General features: G+C 44.2%; 1 protein-coding gene across 4 annotated transcripts in view; it reads right to left on the reverse strand.

Moving 5' to 3' along the window:
* The window catches only part of LOC123509707 (synaptotagmin-4-like), a 102,750-nt gene that overhangs the window by 41,621 nt on the left and 36,727 nt on the right, over positions 1-24,402 (reverse strand). The window contains exon 1 of one of the 4 annotated variants that reach the window (XM_045264206.1): positions 2,710-4,046. The exons of 2 other annotated variants lie outside the window; for them this stretch is intronic. In XM_045264206.1, coding sequence (XP_045120141.1) covers positions 2,710-2,848 — 139 coding nt within the window. In that variant the 5' untranslated portion in view covers positions 2,849-4,046. Of the gene's footprint in view, positions 1-2,709; positions 4,047-24,402 lie in introns of those variants that run through there. One more of the 4 variants, XM_045264205.1, reaches the window with a different exon arrangement.

The raw sequence follows: 24,402 nt of genomic DNA on the forward strand, positions 1-24,402 counted from the left end.
AGCAGAAACACAGAGGGGAAGAGGGAAGAGGGAGAGGGGAGAGAGAAAGGGAGAGAGGGAGAGGGAGAGACAACCATTTACATAGATTTACATGGAGTTTCAAACCATTTACCTCGTCCGGTGGCTATCTAACTATCTGTCTGTGTGTCTGTGTGTCTGTCTGTCTGTGTGTGTGTCTGTGTGTGTGTCTGTGTGTCTGTGTGTTTCATTGATTACTTAACTAGGCACAGGTCACGCTATTGTACCTGCATTAGACTGTTCAATACGTGTGTGTGTGTGTGTGTGTGTGTGTGTGTGTGTGTGTGTGTGTGTGTGTGTGTGTGTGTGTGTTAATCAGATTTGTTTTCATTAGGTAGTTAAGCTTTTTCTTGTTTTTGAAGGGGAAAGGAACATACGTGTAGTTTTTCGCTCTCTCTCTCTCTCTCTCTCTCTCTCTCTCTCTCTCTCTCTCTCTTGTACACTGCAGCTGTATTTTCAAGGTGCATTTCTTTTGTCCTCGGCTTGTCTGTGTTAGAGAGAGACAAGAGATAAGAGACACACTTGCTTGTCACTGCTTCGCCTCTCTCTCTCTCTCTCTCTCTCTCTAGTATTGACCTTGACTGACCATCACTTGTGTGTAAATAGAAACGTGTGTGTGTGTGTGTGTGTGTGTGTGTGTGTGTGTGTGTGTGTGTGTGTGTGTGTGTGTGTGTGTGTGTGTCCACCGTCTTGAAAGCAAAGTTGTGCTTGGAGAAAGAAGAAAAGAGGAAGAAGACGAAGATGAAGAGGATGAAGAAAAGGAGGAGGAGGAGGAGGAGGAGGAGGAGGCGGAGGAGGAGGATATGGAGGAGGAGGAGGAGGAGGAGGAGGAGGAGGAGGAGGAGGAGGACGAAGAAAAACTGTAAAGAAGGTAAAGTCTAAAGCATAACTGACACATGGGGAAAAATAGGAAGAAAGGAAGGAAAAGGAGAAAAAAATAGGAGAATAACAAGCAGGAATGAAAGGAGGAGGAGGAGGAGGAGGAGGAGGAGAAGGAGGAGAAGGAAGAGAAGGAGGAAGAGGAAGAGAAGGAGGAAGAGGAAGAGAAGGAGGAAAAGGAAAAGGAGGAAAAGCGGAGTGGAGGAACTGGAAGAAAGGAAGAAAGGACGTAGTGAGATAGTGAGAGGAGGAGGAAGAGAAAGAAGAGGAGGAGGGAACGACTGAAAGTGATTGTTAGAGGGCCGGAGGGAAGAGGAGGAGGAGGAGGAGGAGGAGGAGGAGGAGGAGGAGGAGGAGGAGGAGGAGAGGAGGAGGAGGAGGAGGAGGCTTTCAGAAGTTAATGGGAGGAGAGAGAGAGAGAGAGAGAGAGAGAGAGAGAGAGAGAGAGAGAGAGAGAGAGAGAGAGAGAGAGAGAGAGAGAGAGAGAGAGAGAGAGACTATAGTTTGCTGGTTGGACAGAGGGAAGGGAAGTCAGAGAGAAGGGAGAAGGAAGAGGGAGAGGAAGAGGGAGAGGAAGAGGGAGAGGAGAGGGAGAGGGAGAGGAAGGGAAAGGATGGACAATGGTAAGGTCACCCAGGTCACTTGAGGTCACGTGGGTCAATACGAACCCTCCACTCGATCCCCTCTCTTGACTACATACATACATACATACATACATACATACATACATAAATACATACATACATACATAAGGCCTTCTGTTATATCAATTTACGACAGCATACATACATTCAGAAGCACACACACACACACACACACACACACACACACACACACACACTCTCTCTCTCTCTCTCTCTCTCTCTCTTTCTTTCTGTTCTAATTCTTCTAACTCAAGCTCTTAGGTCTCTCTCTCTCTCTCTCTCTCTCTCTCTCTCTCTCTCTCTCTGTAGGAAAATAAACTAATTTCCAACAAAACTTTCCGCTCCTACAATTATTATAACAAATTATACGTTTTCGGGGAAAAAGAAAAACAAACTTTCCATACAGCTTCCCATTTTCTATGCCCATCTTTGTTTGACGGTAGACTTCTCTAAATGTTTATATTCCAAGGGCAGAGTGATAATTTCAGAGAGAGAGAGAGAGAGAGAGAGAGAGAGAGAGAGAGAGAGAGAGAGAGAGAGAGAGAGAGAGAGTCGATTATGTAAAATTGAGAGAAGAGATAGGTTAAAGAGAAAGAGCAGAAAGAAACGAGGCAAGAGGAAGAGGAGGAGAAGGAGTAAGAGAACGAGAAGGAAGAGGAGGAGGAGGTGGAGGTGGAGGAGGAGGAGGAGGAGGAGGAGGAGGAGGAGGAAATGCACCAGAGGGAAGAAAGGAAGGAAAGAAGAAAAATATTGAATAGAAGAGAAAATAGGCAGAAAATTGAGGAAGGAAAGATACTAAGGAGAGAGAAGAGGAAGAAAAATAGACGGTGAGAAGAGGAAGAGGAAGGGAAGAGGAAGGAAGGAGAAAAAAACGGAGGAAGAAAGGAGAGATTGATCCGAGGTAGTGAAATGTGGCAAGGTGTGACCGTGAGAGAGAGAGAGAGAGAGAGAGAGAGAGAGAGAGAGAGAGAGAGAGAGAGAGAGAGAGAGAGAGAGAGAGAGAGAGAGAGAGAGAGAGAGAGAGAGAGAGAGAGAGAGAGATTCAGCTGCAACTTGAATTCTTAAACGTACGATACATTATTTGCAGTGTGTGTGTGTGTGTGTGTGTGTGTGTGTGTGTGTGTGTGTGTGTGTGTGTGTGTGTGGCTATGAACCATTTAATACTCACCTGCATTGCTTCTAATGGCGACGGGACTGAGAGAGGAGGAAGACAGTGGAGGAGGAGGAGGAGGAGGAGGAGGAGGAGGAGGAGGAACCTTGTGTCGTGAGGTTCCAACATGGAGAAAAGACACCGGGCTGATCTCCATTGTCTCTCTTGTCTCTTTTGCCTCCACCGCTCCCTTGGCCTCCGCTTCCCCTCTCCCCACTCCCCACGCCAGGACACAGAAAGCTTTTGATGTTCCGAGACACCCTGGGGCGCTGTACTCCTGTAAGCACGAGCACCGGTGAAATGGAGCAAGTGTATTCCTTTCCCTACCGTCCTGATACCATGTTTTCCAGGAATGGTACGGAATCTTCTTAGTATGGGATCGGATTCTCTTTTTATGGTATTCGATCCTCTATTTTCCGGTATTCGATCTTCAGTTAGGGTATTTGATCTTCTTGTTATGGTATTCGATCCTTTAGTTATGACATTCGATCGTCTTGTTATAGTACTCGATCCACTTATTATGGTATTCGATTCTCTCTATATTCTCTCTATATATTTTAGGTATGATATTGGATTCTCTTTAAAATAGTACTTGATTCTCTTTATATGGCATTGAATTACTCTTGTGAATCCTTAATAAGGGTGTTGAAACCTTTGTAATCTTCTGTAATCCTTTGACTCGTTGGGACCTCTTGCTGGTCAAAGGAGGCTCTTCTCAGCTGTAGTCATTAAGCGTTGAGTTACCACGTTCCTTGTTGCCATATCAAAGTCCTTTATCGTCAAGGATTACTTACAAGGACCTCTGAACGTTTTGCCTATGGGGACCTCTTGGATTGGTGTTTATGTGGTCCTCTTTTAAGGGTCTAACCACCAGGATCCGTTGGTGATAAGTGCGTACTTGTGTGGTTGACTCACAAAGACCTACTGGCAATTAGTGGTTCCAGGACCTCTTAGATTCGCTTCCACTGAAAATCCGAGTCACTGGATCCTTTGGTAGTCAGTCCTTGTGTTGGTTGAATCCCTCTAGCTTCCTTGTAAAGTGGTGTGGATTCCCTAACCTTGAATCGCCGGATCCTCTTAAGGGAGACGTGTTTATCTGGCCGCCTTGGAGTATGAGTCGAGATTGGTGAGGTTTGGGATAAGTCGCATGGAGAGGAGTCGCTTCTTGTGGTCGTCAGTTTTAAGGTGAGTCAGTGCGGGACGTGGCCTTGTCCAGAATACCGTCAATAGTGTGGTGGGGGGACGGAGAGAGGCAGGCACAGAGGGAGGGATGTGCACAGGAGGGAGGGAAAGAGAGAAATGCAAGGGAAAGAGAGAAAAAGAGAGCGAATCAGACGGAGGGAGAGAGACAAGAGCGCTGAGGTAGAAGGGAAGAGAGAAAAGAGGAGAGAGGGAGGGAGGAAGGATGAGGCGGAGACAGAGAGGGAGAGGGAGGTACACGAGAGAGGCAAAGAGAGAGATTGGGGGAGAGGAAAGAGCTGGGGAGGACGCAGTGAGAGAGAGATGAGAGAGAGAGAGAGAGAGAGAGAGAGAGAGAGAGAGAGAGAGAGAGAGAGAGAGAGAGAGAGAGAGAGAGAGAGAGAGAGAGAGACCTAAGAGCTTAAGGTGGAAGAATTAGAACATGAAGAAGGGAGGAGAGAGAAAAAGAAAGACGGGATGAAATAAAAGCGGAGGAGGGGAAGAATGTGAATAGCAAGGGATATGAAAGGAAAACAAAGGCGAGAGGAAGAGCGAGAGAGGAAGAGGGGAGGAGCAACACAAAGATAGAGAAAGAAAGGAAGAGACACAGTGATAAACAAGAGTAAGCTATACACAGAGATTAAAAGGAGAGAGAGAGAGAGAGAGAGAGAGAGAGAGAGAGAGAGAGAGAGAGAGAGAGAGAGAAAGTAAAAAATGCAGAAGACACAGGAACAGAAAATGAGGAACAAAACTCACATCACCACCACCATCACTATCATCACCACAACCACCATCACCACCACCACGAGGACGACGACGATAACAACAACAATAACAAAACACCACCACCTTCACCTCCTACACCACCACCACCACCTTCAGCGCCTCCTACATGAAGTTCACCACACAGTTGTTTATCCAGCGAACTTTCAAGAAACGATACCTCACGTACTGGGCATAATAAGATCGCGAGAAGGTGAACATTGAGCGAAGCCTTCTGTTCACCTTCACTAGCTTTCTCCTGAGGACTTGGGGCTTCTTCAGGTCTTGGTGCGGCGTGTAGTTCTCCGCCTCTTCCGTGGTGGCGGTGGTGGTGGTGGTGGTAGCCTCGTGTGCTGAGAGCGGAGGGTGCGTTGCGTGGGGGTCCATCCCGTTGCCCGCGAACTCTGGCGGGGGACTGTGCCTGGCTGGCTAGAGACGTGATGGTGGTGGTGGTGGTGGTGGTGCGGTGGTGAGCGCTCGCTCTCTCTCTCTCTCTGTGTGTGTGTGTGTGTGTGTGTGTGTGTGTGTCATGCCTCCTAACCCACACCACCTATACCCCCCCTTCCTCAACTACCGCCTACGTATGTCCTCCTCCTCCTCCTCCTCCTCCTCCTCCTCCTCCTCCTCCTCCTCCTCCTCCTCCTCCTCCTCCTCCTCCTCCTCCTCCTCTTCTTTTCGACTCCGCGCGTGCGTCAGTTCCTCTACCCCGCCCTCCTCCTCTTCCTCCACCTCCTGCCTTCCTTCGCTCCCTTCATTCCTCTCCCTCTCCCTCCGCCCCTCCCTCCCAATACTCCCTCCGATGGTGTAGAGGCCTATCCTTCCTCGCATTCCTTTCATTTCCATCTCTCTCTCTCTCTCTCTCTCTCTCTCTCTCTCTCTCTCTCTCTCTCTAACAAATTGCATCCTTTCCACATTGTTGTTTGATTTTATCCCTCATTCTGCTAATCCTCCTCTTCCACCTCCTCCACCTATTCCTCTTCCTCCATCTCAATCCCTCCACCAGTCACCGTGCACTACACACACTCACTAGTCACTCCCTCACCTGCCTCACCTTCGCCGCGGACTCATCACTAACGCTATGAGAGACAAAGTAACGCAGACTAAAGATGAGTGACAGCCTCTACTTGCGTTACTGTGTTCAGAGAGAGAGAGAGAGAGAGAGAGAGAGAGAGAGAGAGAGAGAGAGAGAGTTTTTAGTGTCTTCTAGTGTATTCTCTGTTGGGTTTGGTTAAGTTAGGTTGAATTGGGTTATATATAGTTTCTTTCAGTTTTTTATATTGTTCTAATTAACGTGTAGAGAGAGAGAGAGAGAGAGAGAGAGAGAGAGAGAGAGAGAGAGAGAGAGAGAGAGTATTAATGATGATATTGATGCATTCTTTTCTCTTTCATAAGTAACTGTATTATTTATCGACACTATACATACATACATACATACATACAAACATACAGACATACAGACAGCCAAACAGACAGACATGAACAGGAAGACAGGTATACTGATAAGATAATGGATAAAATAGATCGATAGACAGATACTAGTGACCACAAATTATGAACGTACCACATGTGTTCCAGACTTTATCAATCATTTAGGGAACTGACAATCAAGTGGGCCTTTTTTGTATTATTATTATTTTTTGTTGCCCTTGGCCAGCTTCCCCTGTTCCATTAAAAAAACACCACCACCACCACCATCACCACTATCATCACCATCACTATTATCACCACCATTATCACTACCACTATCATCACCAACATCACCACCACCACCACCACCAGTCTTACAGCCATATCGTGCACAACACAGTCATCATTCTACCAGCACCACCACTCCCCCTCTCTCTTTCCCCTGCTTTCCCCTCCTCCCCCAACACTGCAGTCTAGTGTTGCAGTATCACCACCACCGTTTTCCCCTCCCCCCAACCATTTCCCCTCCCTCAACACACTGCCTCTCTCTCTCTCTCTCTCTCTCTCTCTCTCTCTCTCTCTCTCTCTCTCTCATTTTAGACTTTCCTTGTTCTTTTTCTCTTTCCTATTTTTCTCTATCTATTTCTTGATTATCTTTTTCAACTTTTCCTACTCTCTTTCTCTCCATTTTTCTTTGTCATTTTTCTCCTCATTCTTTCCCTCTCTTTCTATCCTTTTTTCCTTATTCATCTTATCCTCATTCTATCCTTGTCACTGCACTCTTTTCCTTTGCTTATTTCTTCCTTTACCCTAATCCTTATCCACATTCTCCTATTCGTCTATTTTCATCCCTACTTTCTCGTTTACATATTTTTCCTACCCCACGCTCCAACTCTCTCTCTCTCTCTCATGTCCTTCCTCTCTACTTCCTGAATTTCCTCCCGTCGGTGTTTGCTGGTCCCTCCCTGGCGGGGCTGGGAACACACACCCAAGCACCACGGCAAACAGAGCCTGGCAAAAACAAACACTGCATTTTTAGAATCACGTCCCTTCATCTATTGTTTCATGGCGTCCAGAATCAAATACTTCGTTGTAGCGTGTTGTAACGATCTTTGCTTTAGAGTAATGTAATCTGCCGTGACTCGTTGTGTGTGTGTGTGTGTGTGTGTGTGTGTGTGTGTGTGTGTGTGTGTGTGTGTGTGTGTGTGTGTGTGTGTGTTTTCTTATTTCTCCTGGCTTGTGAATAGTTGCTCTGTGACCTCCGTGTAGGGACTGAGCCTTTTTGTAGCTCTTGGTCAGTGTCACTCTTAGAAAATAACAAAAGAAAACCGTCACCTCGCTTGTTAGTGCAGTGTGTCCTTAAAACCTTCCTTCCTGCAGCGTTTTCTGTGGTGTTGAAGGTTACGAGTTCTTTGACTGGCTAGCGGGGAGACATTCCTATTTTGCACACCTGGTTCACTGTGCTTCTCGTGTATTCTACGTTTGCCTTGAACAGTCTCTTTCTCTAGTTTTCCTTTTTTCCGGGCAATGATAATGTTTTGTACGGTTTTGAGAGAGAGAGAGAGAGAGAGAGAGAGAGAGAGAGAGAGAGAGAGAGAGAGAGAGAGAGAGAGAGAGAGAGAGAAACACTACACCCATTGGTATATTTGTAAGCAGTGCAACTCAAGAACTTTTCATGGTATCAATGGCGTCTTTCTCAATATTATTCTAAACTTGCATCTTGTTGACACTGAAGGGAGGACGAATCTATCACAAGGTCAATCTGAAACTCTAACCTAACCTCACCCAACTGACTGTATTCAACCCAGCCTAACTCATAACTAACCTACATTACATAAAGACAAGAGCTCGTAAAATAAAAATAAATAAAAAATAGATAAATAAAATCATCTTAATGTGGTGTTTGGCGACATCTGTTGAAAATCTCTTGAACAGGAAGAATATCAAATGAAGAAGTGGTGAGAAGAGTGAGTAGTGAAAGAAACACGATAGTTTATATACGAGCAAGTCAGATTTATAGGGCATGAGATGAGAAAGACAGAGAACTTAAGCTTAGCGAGAACAGTGACAGGTAGCAGAGCAAGAGACAGACAAAGGGCGAAGTACATGGATGGAATAAGAACAACAATAGAAGGTGGAAGAAGAGCTGCATGTATATTGTAAATGGCAAGAGGTAGAGGGGTGTGGCAATCCATGGTCTCCAACGTGTGTGTGTGTGTGTGTGTGTGTGTGTGTGTGTGTGTGTGTGTAGGTAGACATCTTTTATTTATTTTTTTTTTAATGAATGAATGTGTGAATATATATAGTGGTGTGGGAAAATTTCTCTATTATATTGTGTGGATACGTATCATAGTGTGGATATATTAGAGTAGAGGGCTGAATGTGGAGGAATGCAGGTGTATGAATGTATGTATGTATGCGTGTATGTATGTATGTATTTGTCCCTGCAGTGAACCCATAAAGAAATATAAGCAACGTTGGTTCACTTTTGTACTGTGGTGGGCATAAATCAGTGTTGCATGGGCTCGTAGAAAATTATGTTTGGGTCTCGGTATGTTTTAGCGACCTGTCTCTGGTGCGCCGTGGGTCGGAATACACTAAGGCGTTTCAATTTAACCCAAGCAGCACTAGTTGGAAATAGAGATATGGAAACGAAGGCTAGAGAGTCAGGATGCGATATTCTAATTCTGAAATGCAAATAAATAGAGAACAACGTAATGCCAACAAGATTCTGATATAGATGGTGAATACACAACAACTGCGGTCGGAAGGAAGCGTGACATAGGCAAGGAAATGCAGAAAATGAAACGGGAAGGAGAGAAATATGACGCCAGCCAGTAACGAAGCGGGAAAATTGCCGTATGAAATGAAAAACGGAGAGAGAGAGAGAGAGAGAGAGAGAGAGAGAGAGAGAGAGAGAGAGAGAGAGAGAGAGAATTAAAAGAAAAGAACAAGAACTGAGAGAGAGAGAGAGAGAGAAAGAGAGAGAGAGAGAGAGAGAGAGAGAGAGAGAGAGAGAGAGAGAGAGAGAGAGAGAGAGAGAGAGAGAGAGAGAGAGAGAGAGAGAGAGAGAGAGAGAGAGAGAGAGAGAGAGAGAATTAAAGAAAAGAACAAGGGAACTGAAAGAAAAGAAAAGGTAGAAGGAAGTAGAGAGAGAGAGAGAGAGAGAGAGAGAGAGAGAGAGAGAGAGAGAGAGAGAGAGAGAGATATTAACGAATAACAAAAACGCATCACTTCTCTCTCTCTCTCTCTCTCTCTCTCTCTCTCTCTCTCAGCGCCCTCACAGACTATAAACGGAAAAACCAAACACACAAGTTAAAACAGAAGTGCCAAGACATAACTGATAGCGGTGCATGTGTATGTGAGTATGTAAGTATGTGTGTGTGTACTTACCGAGCAGTGAAGCTAAGAACAGATACAAAACCTCATCCCACGTACCTGTAAAGAAATTATTATCGTTATTATCATCATTAACATCACTACTGACACTAATACTACAAAAACACAAGAGATATACTGACAATAGATAAGTAAAAATGCAAACACGTTATCGTTTTTCCTATACTCTTCTTTTCTTTAATCCCTTCAATATTGAGACGTATTTTTTACCTTAATTTTTAGGTACGATCAAACGATTTTATTTGCATTAGGAAGAGTCTATGGTTGTCAAAAGATTAATGGCAGAGTCTACTATTTCATTCACCCACATAAGTTTCTGAATCTGTATAAAATCACCAAATAGTAAGCAGAATGAATAAGGAAAAGCGTCGTGGTACTCAAATGGTTAATGCGTTTGCTTACCAGTGTGGAAGAATATCAATCCACGACTTAATCTGATCGTGTTCTTCACCCCTCTTGCAAAATCCGTCATGTGGTCTGCTGATGACGCGTCCTCAACTCAGACAGTCCGTGAATAGACTAGCCAATTCAAACAAGACTACAGTTCCTCGTATTGCAGCATTGATACGTCATTAATCTTCTCATTACCTCAAACCTATTCAAGTTTCCAGTTTAGACTTCATTATCATCCTCATTGCATCATTTTTCTTCCATTATAATGACGAAAATATACCTCGCTACATACTCTATTAATCTTTTTTTTTTATATTTCACTCTTTTATAGCATTCTTCTCTCGTTATCTCTATTATAATGACGAAAAAACATCTTCCTACTTTTTCTATTTACCTTTTTTTTTTATCTCATTCATTTTATCATTTTTTCTGTTATTATTTCGACTACAATGGCGAAAAAATACCTCTCTACTTTTTCTATTTATCTTTTTTGTTCAATTTTCTGTAATTCTTCTGCAGGGTGTGAATCAGGTCAGACAGGGGACAAAAACTGCTGGGAAATGATAAAAAGTTGTCCCAGTTCTCGCTCTCAAGAAAATAAAACAAGAACATCATTACTATCATTATCGAGAGAGAGAGAGAGAGAGAGAGAGAGAGAGAGAGAGAGAGAGAGAGAGAGAGAGAGAGAGAGAGAGAGAGAGAGAATATTAGATGCAAGTTAACTCCCAATCTATTAATCTCCAGTCACACCACCTATCTGTCTCTTGGCCTCTACACCCATCTTGCCTGAATGCATTACTATTACCACCATCATCATCACCATCATCACCATCATCACCATCATTGTTTTAAATCAGGCCATTTTAATTCCCTTCGTCTAACGGATGACAAATGAAAAACAGAAGAGACACGTGAGAAAGAGAGAGAACGAAATACCCATAATTCTTGCTAGGACAATCTGAAGTGGACAGTCAGTAACCAGTGAGGAGCGTAAATGCATTCCTAAACGTTCCCTGTATTGGAAGCCTCTTTTAGGACAGCCTAGAACAGACAAACCAGTGAGGAGAGTACTGCATTCCTAAACGTTCGCTGTACTGAAATTCTCTACTAGGACAAACTGGAGTAGACAAACCAGTAAAGGTGCGTTTACACGATCGAACTATGTGCGACGGACAAAATCGTTACCATATCACAGGAGAAGCAGGATAACGTCATAAGCGGTGAAACGATGGAAGCGGATCTGGCAACAAGCAGTGGTACCAGATGAGGGTGTTTACCACCGTTTCAAATCTGCTCACAGGGCATAGACCGGTGGACAATGTTCGAAGGTAATGTCCGAAGGTGATGTCCGTTGGTAACTCAGGCCCCGACTTCTTTGATTTCCCCAGTTTACGTAGCTCTCGCCTATATTGACTATGGATGGATTATTTTTTTTCTTCACTTCAGAAGCAGTAACAGATAAGCCACTTCTATTCATTCCCGCCGTTATTTCATTGATGGTCGCGACACGTTTGTTCCTATCCTTGTACACATCAGCCTTGACATTCCATAAGCATGGATTTTGCCGGTATAGTTTTATTAGTAGCAGGGTCTCTTTTCTGTCCCAGTGGCAACTTTTCTCCTTGACTGAGGTACTGCTGGCCATGTTAACAGGACAATTGAGACCTAGTGAACTGACGGACTTTGAAAATCCTGTAACCAAGTGACTTTGTTCATCGTGTACCTGGCAGCATCGTATACTTCCACACCAGACAGTGTGTGACGTTTCGATGCTGCGAACACGGACAGTGTCCGGTACACCACTTGGTGCTCGCTTCTGACGTCGTCAGCGAGCCTTTTCGCTTTCCACTGCTAGTTGGTAACAATTATGTCCGTCGAACATTGTTCGATCGTGTGAACGCACCTTAAGGAGCTAAAATGCATTCCTAAAACGTTCGCTGTACTGGAAGTCTATATTAGGACAGCCTAGAACAAACAAACCAGAGAGGAGAGTACTGTACATGCTTTTCTAAACGTTTGCTGTACTGGAAACCTCTTTTAGGACAGCTTGGAATACACATTAGCCACCAGTAAGGAACATACGTACATAAAACGTTCACAGTATTAATGGAAACCTCTATCAAAAGCACCAGAAAAAAGACGCACTAATAGCTCCAATAGTTCCCAAGATAACCAATACAGTGGGTGTAATTATGAAACCATTGTTTGCCGCCGTACTGATCTCCCGGATTAACTGTCACACTCATCCCGCCAATGAAATGTTTGGTGATACGAGAATAATTGCTTCCGCGCCCCGAGACTCATCAGGGATAATGAATACGTGGCAATTGCTCCCCCAGCCCAGTGTGCGCGCTCGTTACAGGACCTGGGAGGACGCGAGGGAGATGAGAGTGTTATTCCAACGTGTACCTTTTCTTCTCATTTTCTTTTTTTCATTTTCTATTTCATTTTAGTTCATTTCCATTAATTTTATTTTATTTTATTTTGTGTGTGTGTGTGTGTGTGTGTGTGTGTGTGTGTTTCACTGTTTGATCTGCTGCAGTCTCTGACGAGACAGCCAGACGTTACCCTACGTAACGAGCTCAGAGCTCATTATTTCCGATCTTCGGATAGGCCTGAGACCAGGCACATACCACACACCGGGACAACAAGGTCACAACTCCTAGATTTACATCCCGTACCTACTCACTGCTAGGTGAACAGGGGCTACACGTGAAAGGAGACACCCAAATATCTCCACCCGGCCGGGGAATCGAACTCCGGTCCTCTGGCTTGTGAAGCCAGCGCTCTAACCACTGAGCTACCGGGGTGTGTGTGTGTGTGTGTGTGTGTGTGATTCTAATTTTAAGGAAAACTCGTCAGGAATTTTCTTTAGCTTGGGTTTTTCAATGGTCGTCTTCTGGAGTGAATAGATAAAACTAAGAGGGAGGATCAGGTGAGGGTATTATTCTTATCTACATTTTTTCACTATTCAGTTCAATGTTTAACAGTGAAAGGTGGCTGGCCAGGGAATATAGCAATTTCCTTTACCTTGGTTTTTCAATGGTCTTCTGAAGTGTATGAATAAAACTGAAGAGAAGCATCCAATAATACTATTCCAATCGGCAATTTTCCTTTGTTTCACTTTTCACTTCAATTTTTAACACTGAGAGGAGGCTAGCCCAGGAATGCAGCAACAATTTATTTTAGCGTGGGTTGCAAATGATCTATAGGTGTGTATGAATCAAACTAAGGATGGAAAATGAAATAAGCGTATAATTCTAACATGTACATTCAATTCTAGGTTTTAGGAACGGGGAAGCTGGCCAGGACTGCTGCAGGGAGGTCATTTAGCAAGAATTCCAAGTGATCTACATGAGAGTATGAGTGCATCTAAGGAGGGACATCAAAAGAGTATTGTTCAAACGTGTCCCTTCTCCTTTATGTAGGTTTCATTTTAAAGTAATCTGGCAAAGGACTACAGCAGTGAGATCCTTTAGAAAGATTAGTAAAGTCCCTTGTCCTGGAGTGTATCAATAAAACTAATTCCCGCTCTCTCTAAGCATTGTAGGGAGAAGTTCTGAGAGGTTTAGTCAGTTTACTTTCCTTAAGACGTTATGATACTTCTCGTTTTAAAATGATGAATTCATAGTGAGGCGGAAATAAAGACCTTGTAATGGAGTGTATCAATAAAACTAATTCCCGCTCTCTCATAATTTGTGTGATGTTCTGAGAGGTTATGCCAGTTTACTTTTCTTAAGACGTTATGATACTCCTTGTTTTAAAGTGCTCAAGTCAAAGTGAAGCGGAAAAATAGGGAAGAGGAGGATTACACAAAATACGCATTACAGGTGTGGCAGCCGTGTGTTGGTGGACGTGCAAGCGGCGGCTCCAGGGTGTCGCATCTCAGTGGTCTTGTTTGGACATGAACAGAAGAGAATGAGGATAGTGTATAAAAGCAAAGGCGAAAGTAATGCAATAAAGAAAGTTAGATAATGATTATGGTACAGTGGAACCATGCGTGCTTTGGGATCCGAGGGGTCTCCAAGCGCACGGGTTCGAATCCTGTCCACGGTCCGAGTGTAGGTTAGACTTCCTCACTCGGGGCAACGGTTTCCCAAAAGTATCCCCTTTAGCCCAGAAATTCCCGTGAAATGCCCATATAAAAAAACCCCTCAATCTTTATATCTTTGCTAAATCGTTGCCTTAATCGTGAATATTGCTAATGGATTATTTCACATATGTAATGGTAATAATAGCAATGATAAAACAATAACGACAATAATAAAGATGATGATGTTGTTGTCATTCTTCTTGTTCCGGGTCATGGTTCCTGGTCCGGAATCTCCAGCCAGGAAGAAACAATTTGATAAAGCAATTTACTTGTAACTTTCTCCTTTCCCTCCTTCTCTTCACTTTACCTTTCTTCCTTCGTACACTAGTTTATTTATTTTCCATCTTTGTTCCTTCCCTCTTTCGTCTCTTCCTTTGTTTATTTTCATTCCTTCCTTCTTTACTTGTTTTCGAATATTTTCCATTCTAGCTTCCTCCTTTCTTCCTTCTATTTCTCCCTTCCTTCATCCCCTCTTTCCTCCTTTCTCTCCCTCCTTCCCTTCCTTCTTTTCTCCATCCCTCCGTTCCTTCACTTATTCCTGTCTCGCCCACTCACTTCCAACCCTTTCCTTCCTCCCTCCCTCCCTTCCTTCGTTACCAGTGCAGAGACTCGGTCAGAAATCCTAAATGAACAAAGCGCCTGGCTGCGTGCTGCGTGCCAAGTGTGTGCGTGTCTGGAGAGTGTTGGTAGCCGCGATGCACTGGGCTGGTCACGGCTTGCAAGGGAGGGCGGAGCTTGACGGGGCTCGCTCGCCGCTTTAACAAGTACAGCTTATATCGTGCCCCGCCGTGTGTGTTGTTTTGATAATGTTAGGGGCTTCCCTCCACGCTTCCAGATTTGCACTTGTTCGTGGAGGAAAGTGTATGTGGTGAATTGTTGTGTGTCAAGGGCGTGGCACTCATACGCACGCACGCAACCCACCTTCCACACACACACACACACACACACACACACACACACACACACACACACACAGTGTTGAGCGAGTTCAGTTAATTAGTTTAGCTTTTTGTAGGCGAGTCTGTGAATGAATTAATAACGAAAGGTCAAAGGTGAGAGTTGGCCCAGCGTCTGGTGGCATCCGCACAGCCAGTGTTAAAATGCAGTGCACCTTTTTAATAACTGAGTTCGTTAAGGTCACGGAGGTCAGTTTTGCCTGCCTGGCCCCTTCACCACCAGCGCTTCAGATGTTCAGTTTCCTTGATCACTTTGACGTACGAGAGAAGAAGGGTTTGGCTGAGGTATGGCAGAATGCAAACAGAAAAAAAGCAATTTGTTTTGGACAATAAATGTAAAAAAATGATGGAGGAAAGAAGGAAGGGAAGGAGGGAAACAAGGAGGAAAGAGAGGATGAAGGAAGGGAGGAATAGAAGGAAGAAAGGAGGAAGCTAGAATAATGTTATAAAGAAAGTTTCGAGAAGATGATAAATAAAGGTACAATATGGAAACTGAACGAAAGTAATGTAATAAAAGCTACGAGATGATAAATAAAGAAACAATATGACAATTTAAACGAAAATTGTTTTAACGAAACTGTAGAGACTGTAGAGAAGAAAACAATGCAAATAGAAACAATATGGAAACTGAAGCCAATGTAATGCAATAAAGAAAGTGGGAAAAAGAAAATGATAAATACAGAAGTTACACCGAGGAAATCACTAAATAGGAAATGAACGGAGGAAAATAATGTAATATAAAAAGATGCCAAAAATATGTAGCATAATAAAAGTCGATAAAGAAAACTAATATAAAGGAAATGTTGAAAACTGAGAGTGACGTGAAAGGCGAGGTAGGGAAGGTGCGTTGCTCTGCTCTTAACCTGTTAGCCAGCCAGACCTCTCCTTACCGAAACGTGGGAATTCTACACACACACACACACACACACACGGCTCGGTAGCTCAGTGGTTAGAGCGCTGGCTTCACAAGCCAGAGGACCGGGGTTCGATTCCCCGGCCGGGTGGAGATATTTGGGTGTGTCTCCTTTCACGTGTAGCCCCTGTTCACCTAGCAGTGAGTAGGTAAGGGATGTAAATCGAAGAGTTGTGACCTTGTTGTCCCGGTGTGTGGTGTGTGCCTGGTCTCAGGCCTATCCGAAGATCGGAAATAATGAGCTCTGAGCTCGTTCCGTAGGGTAATGTCTGGCTGTCTCGTCAGAGACTGCAGCAGATCAAACAGTGAATCACACACACACACACACACACACACACCCGGTAGCTCAGTGGTTAGAGCGCTGGCTTCACAAGCCAAAGGACCGGGGTTCGATTCCCCGGCCGGGTGGAGATATTTGGGTGTGTCTCCTTTCACGTGTAGCCCCTGTTCACCTAGCAGTGAGTAGGTACGGGATGTAAATCGAGGAGTTGTGACCTTGTTGTCCCGGTGTGTGGTGTGTGCCTGGTCTCAGGCCTATCCGAAGATCGGAAATAATGAGCTCTGAGCTCGTTCCATAGGGTAACGTCTGGCTGTCTCATCAGAGACTGCAGCATATCAAACACACACACACACACACACACACACACACACACACACACTCTCTCTCTCTCAGACACACACACACACATACATACACTCCCTCAGATACACACACACACACACATTCTCTGTCAGACAGACAGACACACACACACACACACACACACACACACACACACACACATCGGAAAGAAAAGGAATATATCACCCTTTAAGTAACTCACGATGCTTCCCCTTAACTCCTTCAGTACTGGGACACATTTTTACTATGAGTTTTGGGTATGATTAGACGATTTTATTTACTATAGGAAAGATCTATGGAGGTCAGAAGATTAATGGCCAGAGTCTTCACTATCTTAATCCCCACGAAAATTTCCGAAACTGTGTAAAATTACCAAATAGTAAGCAGAATAAATATGAAAACATGTCCTGATACTGGAGAGGTTAAGCCTTACCCTGCGGCATGGAACAATTCAGAACACAAGCAGCACTAAACACAATGTAATAAATCCTTATAAGTGTCTACAAGAGGGAGAAAAGAGGGTTAGATGGATAAGTTTTGGAATTTCAAGCCAGTTCATCGTTTCGAACCAAAGGGAAATGTTTCAAGAGTGGCTAGTGACTAAGAAGAGGTGAACCAAACTGAAGTGAAATGGTTCAGGTTATTACAATAGTGTGGTGGAAGTTCACAGCACAAAATCAAAAGACGACACTGATGACGACGGATTAATTAAGTCGTTATGATACTCCAGTAGCGGTCGTATCATATTCCCACATTAATAAGAAACTGTGTCAAGGTACCAAGGTCTCATTAGCTGTCAAGAGGTTAGCCTCTTGACCGCTCCTTGACTGCCAGACTCCTCAAGATGGCGGCAAGAGGGGCGTTGGGGGGATGGAAGGCAAGGAAGGCGAGACTGGGAGCACCCGCCGCCTACCAGACGCCCGCCAGCCTCACGCACTGCACCAAACGCTTGCTGGTGGAGGGAGGTGTGGCTTTGTGATTCCTTCCCAGCCTTGTATTGGTGAATTGGTACACGAAAAATTCTTTTGACTTCAAACTGGCGAGGTGGGGAAGTGGTGTGTGTGTGTGTGTGTGTGTGTGTGTGTGTGTGTGTAATTCACTGTTTGATCTGCTGCAGTCTCTGACGAGACAGCCAGACGTTACCCTACGGAACGAGCTCAGAGCTCATTATTTCCGATCTTGGGATAGGTCTGAGACCAGGCACACACCACACACCGGGACAACAAGGTCACAACTCCTCGATTTACATCCCGTACCTACTCACTGCTAGGTGAACAGGGGCTACACGTGAACGGAGACACACCCAAATATCTCCACCCGGCCGGGGAATCGAACCCCGGTCATCTGGCTTGTGAAGCCAGCGCTCTAACCACAGAGCTACCGGGCCGTGTGTGTGTGTGTGTGTGTGTGTGTGTGTGTGTGTGTGTGTGTGTTTTTCACACCACTGAGCCACGCTTGTCACATCTAGTCTTTTAATACCAAATGGTCATATTACGTATTTGTTCTTTAAATTTATGAATATTGTTTGTACACATTACTTCCTATGGTGATGTATGGCACTTGTAATGTAAAAAAAAAAAAAAAACTGATCTATTGCTCTGACTGTGTGTGTGTGTGTGTGTGTGTGTGTGTGTGTGTGTGTGTGTGTGTGTGTGTACCTTCCTGTGTTTACCTAGTTGTAATTTTCACGGCCCGAGGTACGTTTATATGAATCTGTGTGTGTGTGTGTGTGTGTGTGTGTGTGTGTGTGTGTGTGTGTGTGTGTGTGTGTGTGTGTGTGTGTGTATTTACCTAGCTGTATTTACCTAGTTGTAGCTTTCAAGGCCTGAGGTATATTTACGTGGTTATGTTTCCATATTTATACATGTCTGATTTTACTTTTAGGTGTGTGTGTGTGTGTGTGTGTGTGTGTGTGTGTGTGTGTGTGTGTGTGTGTGTGTGTGTGTGTGTGTGTGTGTGTGTGTGTGTCTTCGTAACGCGCCAGTCGCTGTTCATGGGGAAATATCTGAGAAGTGACAACGTAAATAAGTTCCAGGAGACACAGGGGCGAGGGAAGCCATTCCAGGCCCCGGGTGAGTCATGAGGGGCCGGCTTGGTGTTGGTGCGGCGTGGGAGAGGCAAAGCGGCAGTAATGACATTAAGAGCTCTTGGGGACTGCTGGTAAATTGTCTTCATGTTTGTGGAGTGCAAGGTCATGTGAACTCAGAATGGTCACTTTAGAGAATGTAGCGGACGTAGTCTGATGAAAGATGATGTGGAATAAAAAGGGAGAATAATTAAAGTGTCAATTCAAAGTGCTTTTTTTTTTATGAGGTATATCTTGGTCTCTCTCTCTCTCTCTCTCTCTCTCTCTCTCTCTCTCTCTCTCTCTCTCTCTCTCTCTCTCTCTCTCTCTCTCTCTCGTATTCTATTGGATCTTTCTATTCCTGTCTATCTTTATTTCTTTACTTTATTGCATTTTCTACTCACTATCATATTTTTACGTTATCGGACGTTTATATTTATTACTTTTTTTCTTCTCTTTTTTTTTATACTTCACTGCATCTTTCTACTCACAATCCGTCTTAGTTCTTTCTTCCTCACTGCCATTTTTTGTCTCTTCTTTGTAACGAGAGACGTGATGCATGCCTTTACCAGGGCCACCAAGTCGTGACCTCGAGTGTGGCCAACTATCTGAAGAGCAGCGTGGCTCAACAACATCGAACTTTTCTTCTTGAGGATCATCACCGTAACTTCCCGGGGATTGTATCGTTTAAATACTGATTGAATATTCCCACCCACGTGAAGTATTTGGTTAGGGATTTCATTGTGATGCAAAACATGCCAAACAATTAACATCAGAAGCAATGCATTTACAAGAAAGTAGATTAAAAGATGAGATTTAGCCATTTGTACCTAGATTAAAGATTAGATGTGGCAGTAGAAAAAGTGAAGATACGTCACAGTGATTAGTAATTAAGGAAAAGTGTACCAAATAGCAGTCAATTAAGAGTGAGTGACAGGGGTAGCGGAGAAGCACATACTGAAGCTGGACAACTGTACCTATGCCCGTACTTTGAAATATAAGGAAATAATACATGTACCACACCCGCACTTCCCTCTCATACTAAAAAAACAGAAAAAAACGAAAAAAACAAAAAACGTGTAACTTCAATCAGAACCTTTGCAAGTAGTCAAGTTATGAGTCAGAAGCGTTTCAAAATACGGAACAATTTCAGACCCATATACAGAAACACTTTGCTCTCTCACCAAGACTGTTTTCAGAGACCAAAGAGATGATTAGCCGAGACCTCAAGACTGTTTCTCCTTTAAATAATGTAGAAGTCATGTTATTCTGTCATTTAAATCGTACAAACAATCACAAAAAACGGTGTTATTTCTGTAAGAGCCTATTGAAACAGTGAGTGCGGCGCGGAAATGTTGTAGAATACGGCCGTTAGGAAGGTGCTACGCCAACACTGCCTCCGCCTTAGCAGTGAAGCCTCGAGGCCACGCAAGAGGAAGTGGTTTGCTGGAGGCGTCACGGGGAACACGAGGTGACGCATGCCTTCCTCTAATACTACGTTCTCATAACCTCGAGGGAGTGACCTGTTTGTCAGCCCGCCAACACTACCATGTCAAGAGGGTAAAGTGTACGAGGAGGGAAACAAGGTGGGTGGGTGCTCTCTCTCTCTCTCTCTCTCTCTCTCTCTCTCTCTCTCTCTCGTTTCGTATATCGTATTCATCGTTTTTTTTCTCTCTTTTTTTCGTTCTACCTTTCTTTACGTTGCAGATTGCGCCGTGATGATGTTGATGCTATAGAGTGTTTCCTGCATTTCCGCATTTATTTGAATAGAAGAAGGAAAGAAGGAAAAAGGAGGAAAAAGAAGATGAAGATGAAGATAATGATGAAGACGATGACAAAAAGACGAAGATGGAGAAAACGAAAAACTTGAAGAAAAAAACGAAGAAGACGAAGAAAACGATGATGAAGATGAAGATAAAGACGAAGAAGAAGACGAATACAAAGAACAACAACAAACAACGAACAACAACCACTACCACCACCACCACCACCACCACTATCACTACTACCATTCCATATCACACACACACACACACACATATGGTTAGGCACAACACCTGCTGGCCTTCGAAACATCTTCAGAGAGGATCACGTGTTCAAATCCTCCTCTCCTCTTCTCTCAATTAAACGAAGCGTGTATTAACGTCGTATGGTCTCTCTCTCTCTCTCTCTCTCTCTCTCTCTCTCTCTCTCTCTCTCTCTCTCTCTCTCTCTCTCTCTCTCTCTCCTTGACCTACTTGGTGCAGCAGGTGTAAACAGGTGCAGAGAGAGAGAGAGAGAGAGAGAGAGAGAGAGAGAGAGAGAGAGAGAGAGAGAGAGAGAGAGAGAGAGAGAGAGAGAGAGAGAGAGAGAGAGAGAGAGAGAGAGAGAGAGAGAGAGAGAGAAAATAATGAAAAGAAAAAAAGAATAAAGAAAACACGAAAGAGGAAAAGAAGAAAAAAAAGGAGGAGGAAAGACATGATGATGATGATGGCGAGGAGAAGAAAGAGGAGGACGAGAAGGAAAGACGTCAGTGGAAGATAATAATTTCCACAAGATAATGCTAATTAAACCCATTTTTTCGTGTGTGTGTGTGTGTGTGTGTGTGTGTGTGTGTGTGTTTCACTGTTTGATCTGCTGCAGTCTCTGACGAGACAGCCAGACGTTACCCTACGGAACGAGCTCAGAGCTCATTATTTCCGATCTTCGGATAGGCCTGAGACCAGGCACACACCACACACCGGGACAACAAGGTCACAACTCCTCGATTTACATCCCGTACCTACTCACTGCTAGGTGAACAGGGGCTACACGTGAAAGGAGACACACCCAAATATCTCCACCCGGCCGGGGAATCGAACCCCGGTCATCTGGCTTGTGAAGCCAGCGCTCTAACCACTAAGCTACCGGGTGTGTGTGTGTGTGTGTGTAATTCACCTCCTCCTCCTCGGTCGCCTGCTGGTCACCCAGCCAGTCTTCCCCATTACGGAGCGAGCTGAGATCTCATAGACCGATCTTCGGGTAGGGCTGAGACCACATCAACACACAACACACACCGGGAAAGCGAGGCCACAACCCCCTCGAATTACATCCCGTACCTATTTACTGCTAGGTGAACAGGGGTCACACATTAAGAGGCTTGCCCATTTGCCTCGCCGCTTACCGGGACTCGAACCCGGCCCTCTCGATTGTGAGTCGAGCGTGCTAACCACTACACTACGTGGTGTGTGTGTGTGTGTGTGTGTGTTTGGATGGATATCATGAAACCTACTTTGATGTATATACGTACACACACACACACACACACACACACACACACACACACACACACAGAAACCCGAAATAAAACCACAATTTTTTCCACCACAACCCAAAAATAGCACAAAACGAAAAGCCACACAACATAACAGACATATTTTCTGCGCTTCTTTACGTCATCAAAACAAAAACATATTTTCACATATACACTTTTGCGAGCGTGAATGCAAGGTGTGTGAATGCGGCAGAGAGAGAGAGAGAGAGAGAGAGAGAGAGAGAGAGAGAGAGAGAGAGAGAGAGAGAGAGAGAGAGAGAGAGAGAGAGAGAGAGAGAGAGAGAGAGAGAGGTTCTGGATAGCGTGACATTCTGTATAATTGTGTCCTCCTTCTTTTTCTCTATCCTCTTTTTTTCCGTGATTTTTGCTTACTTAATCCCTTTTCTTTTTTTTTTTCTTTACATTCTGACTTTTGCCTTCCTTTTTGCTTTATTTTCTGGGGGTTTTCGTCTGTCTATCTGTCTGGTAAATGGTGGTGGTGGTGGTGGTGGTGGTGGTATTCATTCATGCGAGGGCGTGGAAACTACAGGTGGTGGTAGCGGTGGTGGTGGCTGGGTTGGTGGCGGTGGTGGGGGTATCAGTGGTGGTGGTGAAAAGATGATGAGTCCAGACTGATATAGACATTAAAGGTGGAGCTGCCGTGTTGTCTGCCACCCCCACCACCCCTTCCAACCCCACCACCGCCACCACCGCCACCACCAAGACAACCGCCTACGCCTTGGGACACTGGGTGCAAAAGGAAATAATTTACGTAGTAGTAGTAGAAGTTGTTGTTGTTGTTGTTGTTGTTGTTGGTATTAAAGACGTGTTTTTCTTTTGATATACGAGGGTCTGGCCAAGAACAACAAAGGCAGGTAAGGAGGGCCATTAAAGGTGCTAGACCCACGAGGAGACAGTGAGGACACACCCAAAATTACCTGGAGAAGTGTCTTGAAACCTCACGCTCACGTCGAGAATTTAAATCACAGGCAAGAATAAAGTACAAAGGCGGGCAAGGAGTTCCAGAGTTACCAGCAAGATGGAGGAAAAATTAAAATACTGGTTTACTTGCATTAGAGAGGTGAACAGAATAGGTGAGAGGGAAAGTGGAAAACCTTTAGAAACGAGGACATGGAAGAGAGCAGAGGCACGCAGTTAGCAAGTTCTGAAGAGCAGTTATAAAGATCGCAATAAAAGACGGTAAGAAATACAACATAAAAGCGAAGAAAGAATTTGAAGACAGTCAAACAGAAAATAAAAGTTAAGATAAAATGTTTTTGTTTCCACCCTCATTAACAGAGAAGTTTTTTAATAAAGGACAGACAGAGGATGTTCACTGTAGAAATGAGAGTAGCTGAGCGTCATTGAGAGGCTCATTATCTGTAAATTTGTCAAGTTGAACAATGGAGGCATTGTGTTTTTGAAGCACTGAGCAACATTAAGTTATTCTCTGCAACGATCGGGAATTTTAGAAAGATCAAAAGTAAGGCCTCCTTGCTTCAATTAGTCAGTTCCCAAAGGGTTGGACGTCTGAGAAATGACGTAGGGAAGACCACTGGTGCCGTCAGCGTGGCTCTGAATAAATTAAGAATCTTGGTTTAGATAATTTAAAAAATTATAAAAAATGGGTGACAGGACATACCCAAGGGAGTACCACTGTATATATTGAAATATTATCGTTATTATTATTTATAATTATTATTATTATTATTATTATTATAATAGTAGTAGTAGTAGTATTACAGCAGCAGCAGCAGCAGCAGCAGCAGCAGTAGTAGTAGTAGTAGATGTTATTGTAGTAACATGTTATCTTTATTGCAGCGGCAGTGGTGAAAGTGGTATGAATGTGGTGACATAGTAATAAATGACAATAGTAGTAGTAGTAGTAGTAGTAATAGTAGTAAAAGTAGTAGTAGTAGTAGTAGTAGTAGTAGTAGTAGTAGTAGTAGTAGATGTTGTTATTGTTATTGCAGGGGCAGTGGTGAAAGTGGTATGAATGAAGTGACTGACAGGTGATAATAAGTGGCAGTACATGGCGGTAGTGGAGGAAGTAGTGGTGGTGGTGGTGATGATAGGCAGTAGGTAAGAGGTGGTGGCTGTGGTGGTGGCAGGTAGCAGACAGCGGGCGGTGGTAGCAAGTCAGACATGAGTATTATGAGTGCCGTGTATCAGAGGCAAGCAAGGCCAGGTGATATTCATGATGATGCCATGAACACACTCCCCGCCTGGAGGAGGTTGAAGGGGTGTAGACAGACAAGGAGGCAGACAAGGAGGCAGACTGGGAGGCAGACGAGGAGGTAGGAGGAAGGAAAAAAGGAGGAAAGAAAGAAGGGAGAAAGGGAGGGAAGGAACGAGTCACACAAGTTTATGAGAGAGAGAGAGAGAGAGAGAGAGAGAGAGAGAGAGAGAGAGAGAGAGAGAGAGAGAGAGAGAGAGAGAGAGAGAGAGAGAGAGAGAGAGAGAGAGAATATTGAATGTTATTGGATACAGCCTGGAGTGTTTGTGAAGCTTCGACTTAATATGCTCAAACTCTCAATATTTTCCATTCGTGTAGTCAGTCAGTCAGTCAGTTAGTCGCGTCAGTCAGTCAGTCAGTCAGTCAGTCAGTCAGTCAGTCAGTCAGTCAGTTAGTCACGTCAGTCAGTTAGTCA

This window comes from Portunus trituberculatus, chromosome 27 (assembly GCF_017591435.1).
Source record: "Portunus trituberculatus isolate SZX2019 chromosome 27, ASM1759143v1, whole genome shotgun sequence".
In the NCBI taxonomy this organism is placed as follows: Eukaryota; Metazoa; Arthropoda; class Malacostraca; order Decapoda; family Portunidae; genus Portunus; species Portunus trituberculatus.